This window comes from Schistocerca nitens, chromosome 1 (assembly GCF_023898315.1).
Source record: "Schistocerca nitens isolate TAMUIC-IGC-003100 chromosome 1, iqSchNite1.1, whole genome shotgun sequence".
Taxonomy (NCBI): Eukaryota; Metazoa; Arthropoda; class Insecta; order Orthoptera; family Acrididae; genus Schistocerca; species Schistocerca nitens.
In genome coordinates, this window is record NC_064614.1 from 284,004,756 (window position 1) to 284,018,339 (window position 13,584).

The window sequence follows — 13,584 nt, forward strand, 5'->3', positions numbered from 1 at the left end:
GCGGTTTTCTCATTGAAGTTTGGCTGGGCATTATCATGCAACGGCAGAACATCGTGTCCTTGCTGATTTTGCTGAACACGACACATTCGAGCTTGAAGTCTCTTGAGGGTTGTCACATATGCGTCAGAATTGATTTTGGGTCTATGTTTCATGACGTACGCAAGCAACAGTCCATCTTAATCAAAAACGCAGTAGCTATCTCATTTCCTGCTGATGGCGCAGTTTTGAATATCTTCTTCTTCGGCGAGTTCGGCTGATGCTATTCCATCGACTGCCTTGTCGCATCTGGTTCAAAGCAATAGAACCGATTTCATTCCCCATCATGTTCCCTGCCAGGAGACATCTCCAGAATTCTTTTAATGTTCCAGAAGATCGCTGCACACTGTCTTCCCTGTTTCTTTGAGGGATCCGACAACTTTCCGTGGGCCCCATTTTGACAGTAACCTTCTGCGGTATCAACCGTCTCCACATTCTGTACACACTCGCTTCTCCTAAGCCCACTCATATTGACAATTCATTAACTGTTATGGGTTTGTCAGCCAAAATCAGACTGAGAATACACTGCAGATTGTCAGGAGTCTCTGCAGACTCGATCTGCAGCAACACAGGAGGTCCAGAGTGTTTGGGTGGCCTGGTGTCTACTTTCACCAGACTATGTGTTTCTCCAACACTAATTGTACTAAGATCAACAGCGTCAACTTCACACACCTTCCTCAATCTCTTGTCAGTGTCTTGCTGCCACAGCACAGGAACTCTATAAAAGCACTTTGCTTCAGATGAAAATCAAGTGCAGTAGGCACCTAGATTGACTGATACGACAGCGCGACTTGTGAAAACATGTTGAACTCATCCATTCAGACCCAAATTTTTTCTGGAAGAAGCAAAATTTTTCTTTATGTCGTTCTTTAGTGATTTTAGATGCAAGGTTCATACATAAACTTGTACATATTTTCCAAATATACTTTGCATACTTGGCTTCATTTTGTGCACTGAAATAACTAATTATTAAATATTCTCTATTGTAAAAAATGAAAGGATCATTCAGTAATTATAATCCAAATTGACAATAACAATACTCGCTTACACAGTGGAGTGTAGCAAATTAACCACATACCTGTATTCTGGTCGTCACGAGCTGCTGTATACCGCAACATTGACTTGTTGATATTCTTATAGTGATGCCCAACAGTTGGCGGCACTTGTGCATGATGAAAAGTTTGAACTTTCACAAACATGTACCCCCTACATACTTCTGTTGCAGCCGACACAGTAAAAGTTTATGTGAATGTAAACCTTCAGGTGCTGAGAGGCTTTCTTCGTCACAACGTGCACCCTGTGTAACAGTACCATTGCGACTGCGCAGCATGGTGGCAGCTTGTTACATGTAGGTACAGGTCTGCGTAAGTCTTTTTCCTATACACTGAATGGCCTATTGTGCCATCTGCTTTCGTCTTTATTAATATATCCAGAAATGAGTGACAGCCATTCTACTCTACTTACATAGAGAAGGCGATGTTTTCATGCATGCTGTTAAGGCGCTCCAGAAACATCCATTCCCTGTCTGCCATGCTCCCAAACCATACAACTTTCGTCAGCATAATGGTAGAAGTGCTTGGGTTTTTGGAGAGCTCTCTGGAGGGCCATCTCCTCAAAATGTTCCATGTATAGATTTGCGATCTCAGGAGCAGGAGGGTATCCCACGGCCTGTCCATCTATCTGTTCATAAGAATCTCCAATGCATGTATTTGGGACCACTGTTAGCCAAAATTGAGAGGTTTCTGAAAACATCGAACATAAAAACCGTCTTCCGACAACCGCCGAAGACTAAAAAGTGGCTTGGCTCTGGGAAAGACCTACTTAAACTGAACGAACAGAGATTTACAACATCCTCTGTGAATGCCGTCAATAGTACATTGGGAAAATGCTGCGAGAAACATACAAGGCATTTGCGGCTGAGGCAAATGAAGATATCGGCGATAACAAAACACAGCATCAAGGAAGACCATACATTTGACTTCGAGAACACCAAGGTGCTCTGCCAAGCCTCCGATTGTTGGGACAGCGTAATAAAAGAGTGCAACAAGATGAAGGATACCAATTGAGTGTGGCACGGAATCCAGCAATAGTGGAAATTCGTCAACATCGCGCCCACCACCGTCCCCCTCTCCGGACAGGGCCGGAATGCTCTGACAGAGGATCGAACGGTATGCCAGCTGTCACCACCACCGCGACTTCACCTCCCCCCCCCCCCCGTCCTGCCCGCTGGCCTCTCTACAGCCGGCCGCGGTGGTCTAGCGGTTCTAGGCGCTCAGTCAGGAACCGCGCAACTGCTACGGTCGCAGGTTCGAATCCTGCCTAGGGCATGGATGTGTGTGATGTCCTTAGGTTAGTTAGGTTTAAGTAGTTCTAAGTTCTAGGGGACTGATGACCTCAGATGTTAAGTCCCATAGTGCTCAGAGCCATTTGAGCCTCTCTATACCCATCTTCCCCGAGACACCAGAGTGAGACACCCCGCAGATATAAGTAGGACTGCATCTGCAAGATCTTGACACTTCGCTAGAAGATGATGAGTATGTCATTCTTCGGAACGTCGTGGTTTTATAATACTGCCACTTGGCTGGAAACCAGAGAGGTTTCCATCAAATGTTTAAGCCGGGAAATTCTACAAACTCATTATGACATCTCTACGGGGAGGCGATGGTAAACAGCTTTAAGCAACTGCGTAAGGAATTCAGCAAGAAAGCCAAACTTCTCAGCACGTTGGCTTTCCTTTAGCTATGCCGATATGAGAGCATATTGCCACGCTTTGCGGAACTGCGACACCCTGTGAAATCGAAGGAGACCGACCGAATTTTACGACGAGCGTGCACGGCCGCAACGAGGGAGCGCATTCTCCTTACACGAAAAGAGCTGGACAACAATGCACTTGTCCTGCTCGCATGTCACCTGGACATGGCAAAGTCATTACCAGCTTCCAAAAGCGAACATGACTGTCTCAAAGCTGGAGGCTATCCGTGCGCTGAGGGATAACGCTAACACTATAGTTCTTCCAGCAGACAAGGGAAATGCAAATGTGCTGTCACGCATCGACGACTGCCAGCATAAAATCGGCTCGATACTACAATACACGGCCTACAGTAAACTCAAAAAGGATCAAACATCGGCAATGACAATAAAAATAGTGGCGCTGCTGAGGGACTCAGATCTACCAGAGATAGTGAGGAACCGGCTGAATCCGAGAGCGCCATCATCACCTCGCGTATATGGACCGCCCAAGGTATACAAAGAAGGTATCCCTCTACATTTAATACTCGACCGTATTTACATGGAACACTTTGAGGAGGTAGCCCGACCAACTGCTCGCCAAAATCCGAAGCGCTTCTGCCGCTTTGCTGACGATACTTTCGTGGTTCTCGAACATCGCAGGCAGGCACTAGATGAGCTTCGGTACCATCTTAACAGCAGCCATGATAACATCACCTTCACTATGGAAATAGAAGAGAATGGTTGGCTCCCGTTTCTGGATATACGAATAAGGAAGAAGTCAGTTGTCACAGTAGGCCATCAAGTATGTGGGTAGAAGACTCACACAGACCTGTACCTGCATACAAGAAGCTGCCACCATCCAGCCCAGAGGGGAATAATGCAGTTAACCTTGGTAGGCAGGGTGCACGTCATAGTAACGAAGAAAGATTCTCAGACTGAGTGCAGCACCTGAAGGATGTATTTCGCAAAACTGGGTACAGCGAAGCGCAGATTAGGTGGGCGTTTATGACGAGACAGACCGCGAAAAATTAGGAAGAGAGAGAGAGTAAGACAAGAAACTCGCTTCTCTTCCGTATTTGGTACCGCTTTCAGCCTGAATTGTGAGGCTTCTGAAAATATCGAAAATAAAAACAGTCTTCCGACTACCACCGAGTGAGTTGGCTCTGCCAAAAACCCACTTAAACTCAAAGCACTAGGAATTTACAGCACCTCCAGCGAACGCGGTCAACAGTACAATGGACATACGCAGCGATTTATTTTGAACGCTGAGAGGAACATATGAGGCATGTGCGGCTGGGACAGACAGAGAAATTGGCAATAGCAGAACACATCATCAAGCAAGACCACACATTTGACTTCGAGAACAACAAGGTGCTGTGCTGAGGCGTCGGCTTTTTGGACAGCGTCATAAATGAACCCATCGAAATTCGGATTCACGAGGATCTTGTAAACAGTGACGAAGGGTACCAGCTGAGTGTGGCATGGAATCCAACGATGGCAGCAATTCGTCGAGAGCGCGCCCACCACCATCCTCTTCGCCAGACAAGTCCAGAACACTCTGACAGAGGTAAGAGCGAGGCGCCGGCTACCCCCACCACCGCGACGTTACCCCCTAACCCCGTCCACGGCCTCTCGGTAACCAGCCGGAGCCAGGTGGAGGGGGCCATACCGCAGATGAAAGTATGTCTGCATCCACAAAATCTCGACACTTTGCCAGAATGTAATGAGTATGTTATTCGTCGAAACGTCGCGGTTTTATGATACTTATACTCGGCCGGAATAGGGAGAGCTTTTCATCAATTGTAAAAGTTGATGGACACAAGTGTAGCCAGTGGGTCTGAAAGGGTTAAATTCGCACGCAAGCGGCAAGGATTTTTCTGTGAACTCCGTGACTAGCAAAGACGTAGAACCAAACTAATGTTGCACATTTCTTTTGCAATGGCTTTTGTCCTATTCAGAAGTCTTACAACAAACTTTAGTCTTGAGTTACAATTATTATTATTTTCACACAGGTTTCTCGTTTTCTTATGACTGTTTAACCTTCGCATCTGTACGACAACACACTAATTGATTTTTAAAAGACAGTATTTCTGCAGATAACTTAAAAGGTACGTGGACGAAATTTTCACTCTGCAGCGGCGTATGTACTGGTAGTAAGTAGGCCCATTCAGCGCTGGGGGGGGGGGGGGGGGGGGGTTAATAATCGCACCCACTCCAACCACAGAAATGAAATATAAAAATTGAATAAATAAAAAATAAATATCACAATTTACTCATATAATGAACTCCAGATCATGAAATTCGTTATCATTCTTTTTAAATTTTTAAAACATTTAAATACAGCTAATGTGTTGGATGAATTTAAACGGGCATTTTCGTTGACAGAAATAGCAAACCAAGAGAGAAACAGGTTGAATGTAATATTTGCAAAGAATGTTTTAAACCATCTTCACTTCCAGTACATTTGAGAAGTCAGGACCATACTGACAGTATTAATGTATTAAAGCAAATTTATAAGGAAGAATACAAAATTAAATTTAGTAGTTATGATGAGACTGATATAAAAATATGGGAGGAAATAGAAAAATCAGATTCTCTTTTTATGACTGTAAAAAAAGTAGAAAATTATAATTTATGAATTTACCAAAAATAATACATAATTATACTAGATTAAAATCTCTCCATTAATATAGCGTTTACCACTGATACACAGTAACAGGAAAACTACCATATAGGTCGTTGTTACAGCAGTTATTTAATTCAGGAAATATGCTGTGGGGTACCCTGCCGCTTTTGGAGATGTCACTCAGGTAAATGAGCAAAATTTACAAGGTACAAAGCAGGATAAAGTCTCTAAATATTCTGAACTGCTAATGAATATACAACGTGACACACATGGTGACTCAGTAGGTATTGACTACAAACCCATACGTCTGGGATTCAAATCTCAGTCGGCCATAGGATGTTTTCTGTCTCTTAGAGGGTCTTTCGAATATGGCAGTTATTTGTTATTGTGAAAAATGCTTTAAGTTGCACAGAGTTTCGAAGGCCACGATACAGTATAGGTCCTCTTATAGCTAGCAGCGAAAGTCATTTCAAAGTCCTTAGGAAGGAGAGAAGCATACCACTTTCAATACTACCGTGCCTATTAAACCACTGTGGTAATCAAATCAACTTCCGGATAAAGGAGACAAGTACTTACTCAACCTGAATACCAGGTAGCTTGTTTTGAGAATAGTCCTCTCTCTCAGATGTCCTAGTAAAACAATTATCTGTTTATCAAATCGAATAGGCAAAATTTACTAAAGGCCTGCAGTCATCAGTCCAAAGGCTGGTTTGAGTCAGCTCTCCACTACAGTGTATTCCGAGCAAACATTTCTTGTATCTGAATAGCTGCCGTAAGCTATGGCCATTTCAACTTGTCTACCATATTCAAGTCTCGATCTCCATCTACTGTTTATAACCTCCACCTCACACACTTCCTTCCACTACCAAACTGACTGCTCCTTGATGCTTTAGGATGTGTGCTATCAACTGATTGCATCTTGTAGTCAGGTTGTGTCATAAATTGTTGTTTTCCCAATTGGATTTAGTATCTCTTCAGTTTTCCTATCTACCCATCCAATCTCAACATTCTTACCTAGTACCATATTTCAAATTCTACTATTGTCTTCTTGTCTGAAATGATTGTTGTCCCCATTTCATTTCTGAAAATATTATACTTCATAAAAACGCCATCAGGGAAGACTACATGAAATTTAAATTTATAATCAATACTAAAAACTTTCTCTTTTTCAGAAATGAGTCTCTTTACAACAAAAAATAAAGATTTATACAAAATAATAAGAGCCAATACTGAGCCAGGAGTTCTTTATTAATATTAATAGTATTGAGACATATTAAGAGAAGTTGTAAAACAATTCAGGAGCATGCACATCTTATCTGAACTTCACCCATAAGACAATAAGGGAAAAGTAAATCCAAATATTCTTAACAGAGAGACAGGGAAAGTAGCCATAGGAGATGACATTATTTCTGTTAAAGGGAATGGAAGCATTGTGAATGACAGTTCATATATAGCGGATAGTTTTATTACTTTTTAAAAATGTGTGAGGAAATTGGTGCAAATAGTTCAGAAGAAAGAGCAAATACTACACTGTTGAGGCAATAAAGAGGATACTTTGTAGATTAAAAATTTATCTCACTGGTCTATCTGAAGTAAGAATGTCATTATAACCCAAAAAATTAAAATATCATCTTAGGGTCGATAACAACAAGCCACTAAAAAGTTGTGTCCCTGTAATATAAAAAGTTCTTAATCACTTATGTAATGCATCATTATTTCAAGGTGTTCTCCCACAAAGACTGATATATGCTGTTGTTATCCCTGTCTATAAAAAGGGGGATTGCACAGAAGTCAGTAACTACCACCCAGTGTCACTCCATGTAGCATGTTCTAAAATTTTTGAGAACATAAAGTACTCTATGTTTGTCTCTCTCCTGTGTAATAATAGTATACCTTACCAATCACAGTTCGTATTTCAAAACCTCCATTCTATTGAGTTAGCTAATTAAACCTTTACTGAGAATATAATAAAATCTTTCAATAACAGAATATTACAAACTGGGCTTTTCTCAACTTACCAAAGGTTTTGATTGTGTCATTAATAATATTCTATTAGATAAGTTAAGTTTTTATGTAATACATGCAACAAGAGCTACACTCAACTTACTTTTACCAAGAAAAAAATAACATAAAACTCAAAACAGCAATTTCTATCAAGGAATAAAACTGTATAATAAGTTTCCAAAAAAGATTAAAGAAATTGCAAAAATACACTTATTTAAAAAGGCAGCAAAGAAGTACCTGTTGCGCAATACATTTTATACACTGAAGTATTACTTAGATAAAACAGAATAGGGGTTTGATAAAAAATGTCATAAAAATTAATTATAACAATAATTATTATAAAACAACCAAAATTCCACATAACACCTTCACTTTATTCTTTTTCCTTCTGTTTTTATTTCTAGAAATACTTACACCCAAACCATGCATAGCACAATACTCTCTTCCTCTTTCTGAGCTCAACACCTCACTCATGGAGGGATACTGTCACAGTTTTTCAGGGTAGCAAATGGGAAGTTGTGGTACAGAAAATGGCCCCAAGATCGCCAGTGTGTGTGTGTGTGTGTGTGTGTGTGTGTGTGTGTGTGTGTGTGTGTGTTTCTGTGTGTGGTGAGTGAAGTGTTATGAAACAATGTGTGTATAGTGTGTGCAGTGACTGATAGTTAGATATGAGTGAACAGTGAGGCATTACATTATTTGAAAAGCTATTTGTAAAAAAAGGATTGTATACCAGGAGTAAATCTAATTATTGCCTCTAACTAGAATTCTGTAAATGTAAGTGTGTATGATTCAGCTAATTTTAAATTGGTCTAAACTTGTAAACACTTTGAAATGTCCTATATCCTTGTAAAAAGAGATCTACAGATGAATAAAGCTGCTACTACTATTACTACTACTACATAGTTCAGCAAAATTCTTGTTAATTCTTATTTAAGAAATAAAACGCAGAAAGCTACCCTAAGACGCTGTTCACCTGAAACAAGTAGGCACGAGATATCATTTACAGAGGTGGAGACTGACTTTTGTAATATTTGTTTATTTGTCGACACAATAACACATTATGAAACAGTCATAACCATCGGCAGACGGCCAATGTGCATGAAACTGGTTGTGACTGTTGCATCAAAAACTGACTTCGTCAGAAAATAAACAAAAATTACAAAAATAATCATAAATAGGGGCGCTATATCATCTGCATGGGGAGAAATTACAATGGGTCGCACAGAGTTCGATCATTGCTCCCTAGTGTTATTGATTTATGTTAATAACCTTTCACTTTATTTCAGACAGGAGGCACAGCTAGTCCGGACTTCAGATGATACAAGCATTGTTTCGATGCCAAGCAAAGAATAATTAACAGAAAAATAGTAAATGACTTTATGTGTCAATAATATCCCATCTGCAACTGACCTGGTACACAAAAAAACAATAAATACGGTAGGAGATTATTTATTCTTAGGTTTTGCTTTAGCTAATTTTGCAATAAGACTAATATTGACAACTCTGGGTACATAAAAGTCACTCAGTTAACATATTTTGCCTATTTTAATTCATTGGTGTCTTATGGGATACCATTCTGGCGTAACCCCTGCTTAGGCAACTAGTATTCATTGCATGAAAAAATACAATTAGATTTATGTGTGGAGTCGACACACACACCCACCAACCCACCCACACGCACACACACACACACACACACCGACACACACCCACACACACTCAACTCATAAGTATCCCTTTACGCAGCTGGAAACACTAATCGTAGTGTCACAGTACATTTACTCACTTATGAAGCTAAATCTGATAGTAACAGAGATATTCACAAGTTAATACCCTTTAATTAATCTAGCGATGGCAAAAACTGATAAAATATAAAGGTGCTAGTTAGTTGGCCATTTTAATGGATTCCATGTTCCACAGTTTTTTTTTTTTCCACAATGTGCTGTAACGATGTGGAACCAATCCTTTTACATTCACATAGCATATTAATTTGTGTTTATGGGTACATAACGAATGAAAAAAATCACAGTTGAAGCAAAGCAAGTAATAAATGAATGCATGGCTCTCTGCAATGAAACCCTGTTCTCTGCTCTCACAGAATTATTAGGTAATACCAACCAGTATAACTCCCCCCCCCCCCCCGCCGCAACACATAGACATCTTCAACTCTTCGACTATCCGCCATCTTGTTTTCACACCTTCATCTGTTCCAGTGTCCGCCATCTTGTTATCACTGCTGGTAAACAGTGACACTGACAGTCACAGTGACAACTCAATACACAGAACTTGACGATGAAGAAGAAACGAAAAAGAAACTGTAAGTGAAACATATTGTAAATAGACAGACAGACACACACACACACACACACACACATTATCTTTCACATAAATTATTAATCTCAGGCATAGCCATAACAGTTTAGAAATCGTAATTTTTGTGTAAATGTTTTGCCATTATGTTGTATGTAGTTGCAGGTGACAAACTGTAAAGGAAAACAGACACTAAAAACCTAGCACAGCAGGAAAACCACACCATGTGGCAAGAAGTTCTGAATATACAATTTTATGTGCTCTTCAAAAATGTGTAGTTACTATTTAGAAACTAATTATTTGATGTGTTTAAACAGTAGAGAAAATTCCTTATGTTTAACCGCCATAATAATAAAAATACCACTGATGATGCTGCAACTGCAGTGAAACATGTCTGGGATGAAAAACCAAATTGTGTTTTGTAAAGGCGGACCCCACCCAAAAACATATGTTATTGTTAAAGCAAACATGGGCAAAAAAGCTTCAACCTCAGGATGGTTATGCAAAGTTATTATTCTTCTCAGAGGCAGGCAAAAATTGGAGGGAGTTGTTTTGTGCTATCCTGCTTTCGGTACCCGTGCCTTCGCAGACAGCAGACAGATAGAGCAGACAGCGACGCTGCAGAAAGCGCATGCGGCTGACGGCAGAGTCGGCGGTGAGTCTACTTACACTGCACTCGCAGCAGCACCCTCTTGCTGATGGAGGGCGGGACGCCGTTGGAGGCGATGCACAGGTAGGCGCCCATGTGCAGCCGGCTCACCTTGGTGATGGTCAGCACCTCCCCGTCCACCACGTTCACTGTCGACACAAATCGTTCAAAGCTCAGTCCAGGAGGCTAACGCAACGAAACCTTCACTGTCAAACGTCAAAACTCATTTAAACTATTCCTTTCCCTCTCACGCTCACAACATTTGTACAATCAAAAAGTTCAGCCCTTTTCACATTCAGCGACTGACATGCGTGATCAGATTACATTCAACAGGTATCTACAAAAGTCGGGTAAACTACACTACAAAACTTATAAACCCAAACATATTAGTAAAGTATTTTAATTCCATGTATTGTGGTTGCGGACTTAGATGTAACTGTCAATTTCACCACACAAATATGCACATACATCAACAATAAGTAAACAAATTGTAATATTTAAAAGGAAGCGAAACTGTGTGCAAGAATCTCGTATTTGGGTTTCTTATTATAAGAAATTGCGAACTTGTTGAATTTGAGAGAAAATAAGGGGACTACATTATTAAATATGAACTGTACTGTTCAAACAATAAGAAACATCAGGTTTTTCCGCAGCAAAATGAAGAAACTGTAAATACTCTCCATCACGGCGTAATCGTGAGGAAAACTAAGAACCATGCTACATCATTGATGCATTGCTCGATCCTAATCAAAAGGCATTCATTGATCTCCTCTAGAAATGTGAGGTTACTCCCGACATGTTGAAGGTACAGCTGAAGACAAGGTTACTGCAGTGTGCAAGAAGTGTGTTACTTCCAGTCACGTGAAATTTGTGAACTGTCTATGTATAAAGCCTGTCTAAGATACGATATGATGAATCTGATAGACGCTGTGTTGGATTCAATTGTCTCTAATGCACGCCCTCGGACGCCACTCCTTTGATTATCACTCTCTGAATATATACTTCACTAGCCAGACGGGAGGACCTAATAGTACTGTAGTGCTTTAGTTAGAGGTGTCTTATTCCATAAGTGTTACTACTTCCTAATTTTCTTCCTTTTTATCTTGTATTAGTACCACTTGCAAGTCTTAAAGTGAAATCTTTCATTTGCTGGTACTGCCGACTGGTATTCGTTTTTCTGAACACCAGCACACAACTTATAACTCTGAAACCCTTCGTAGAGCAAAGTACTGTTGAGTATTACAAAAATGGTTGACACTAATATTCTCACCGCGTCGACTCATCGAATAGAGAGAAACACCGTTTAATATTATGTAGCGTTGCAGATGTAGTGGTTCCACTGGATATACTGACATCAAGGGGTTCAAAGGCTCCTAGCACATTTGTGTTAACTGTTCACTTGCACTGTCGTTATCAGAATTTTAGGATCACGATAAACTTATGTAATACCTGCAGAAACGTAGCATAGGAAAGGAGAAAGAAGCTCTTTTTGAGTATTATATTTTCGCTGTTCAACGTGTCTTGGTGTATATTAGAGCCCCTACACTGTAAGACTAAATAGCGGAGTGGGCTCTGACGCCAAATATGACGACGACGACGACTAAATAATATTGATAATTATGATTCTGTGTTTACGGGACACTACCGCTAGCACATAAATGACCCATGTTCCTTATTGCTGCGCAATGAGCATGAATTAAACGTTTTCAATGATAGACATATGCGAAAACGCAGAAAAAGCATTAAGATACTCATTCATCGTTCGAAACTGTTCTGCCGGACATCTGTTATCCTTAAGGCGCTTACTATTCTTGGCAAAATGAGATGTCACATGAATAAATTCCTTGAAATAACAACTACCTCGCAACGATAGTAATCCAAACTTGACTTAATAAAGTTTCCTGGCTGCTCAGAAATTGACAACGGGGAACAGGAGTGTTACGATTCTTGAATAAAAATCGCTACTTTCGAAGAACGACTCTCGTACATAGAGGAGACACAATGACCAAAATGAAAAGAACCGGGGTAGCATGAAATAATTATCCAAATGGTACAAAACTCTCTACACGCGATGTGCATCTGCAGAGTAATAAATGATTACAGTTCTAGAACAATTGGATAATTTATTCACGAGAAAAGACTTCACAAACACAGCAAGTCAATAACACATTTCTTAATCGCTGGTCCTTAAACAAGCAATTCTTCGGCTTGTCACATCGCTAGAGTTGTTGGTTCTCCTCCTGGGGATATCGTGTTAAATTGTGTCCAGCTGGCATTAGATCATCAAAATCCCGAGCTGGTTGGAAGACCCTCCCATAGCGATCCAAACTTTCTCAGTTGGCGATCCGGCAACCTTGGTGGCCAAGGAAGGGGTTCGCAAGTACGGAACACGCAACAGAAACTATCGCCACGTATGGACGTTCATTATCTTGCTGCCTAGGATGGATTTCCAGAAAGGGCAAAACAAAACAGGACGTAGAATATCGTCGACGTACCACTGTGCTGTAAGGGTGCCGCGGATGACAATCAAAGAGGTCCTGCTATGACATGAAATGACATCCCAGGCCATCACTCCCGATTTTCGGGCCTTATGGCGGGCGACAGTCAGGTTGGTGTCCCACCGCTCTCTGGGGCATTTCAAGACACGTCTTCAGTGGTTATCGTGGATCATTTCGAAGCGGGACTCGTCACTGAAGACAATTCTACTCCACTCAGTGAGATTTTAAGCGGAATTTCGTGTCTGGAGACGCCCCGGACAGCGATTGGATATGGACCAGACTCTCGTCGGCCATACGGCCCGACAGCCAGCAGCGATGGCCTGATGTACCATTTCATTTCATAGCAGGACCCCTTTACTAGTCATCCACAGCACCCTTGTAGCACAGCGGTATGTCCATGATATTCTACGTCCCGTTTTGTTTCCTTTCGTGGGAAGTCGTCCTGGGCTTACATTTCAGCTAGATAATGGTTGCCTGCACAAGGCGAGAGTTACTACTGCCTGTCAAACCATACCTTGATCTGCAAGATTGCCGGATTTCTCTCCCTTAAGAACATTTGGATCATTATGAACAGATCCCTCTACACCCTCCAACCACCCCGGGAATTTGACGATCTAACGCTCTAGTTGCACATTATTTGCCACGATATCCCTCAGGGGGCACCCGACACCTGTATCACTAATGATAAGGCGAATAGTTTGTTGCATAAAGGCCAGAGTTGGAACAAAGCG

At 41.0% G+C, this 13,584-nt stretch overlaps 1 protein-coding gene across 3 annotated transcripts in view; it reads right to left on the reverse strand.

Moving 5' to 3' along the window:
• The window catches only part of LOC126248163 (lachesin-like), a 1,464,009-nt gene that overhangs the window by 507,907 nt on the left and 942,518 nt on the right, over positions 1-13,584 (reverse strand). For all 3 annotated transcript variants that reach the window (XM_049948938.1, XM_049948928.1, XM_049948919.1), the window contains exon 7: positions 10,376-10,504. In XM_049948938.1, the coding sequence (XP_049804895.1) occupies positions 10,376-10,504 (129 nt within the window). The remainder of the gene's footprint in view (positions 1-10,375; positions 10,505-13,584) is intronic.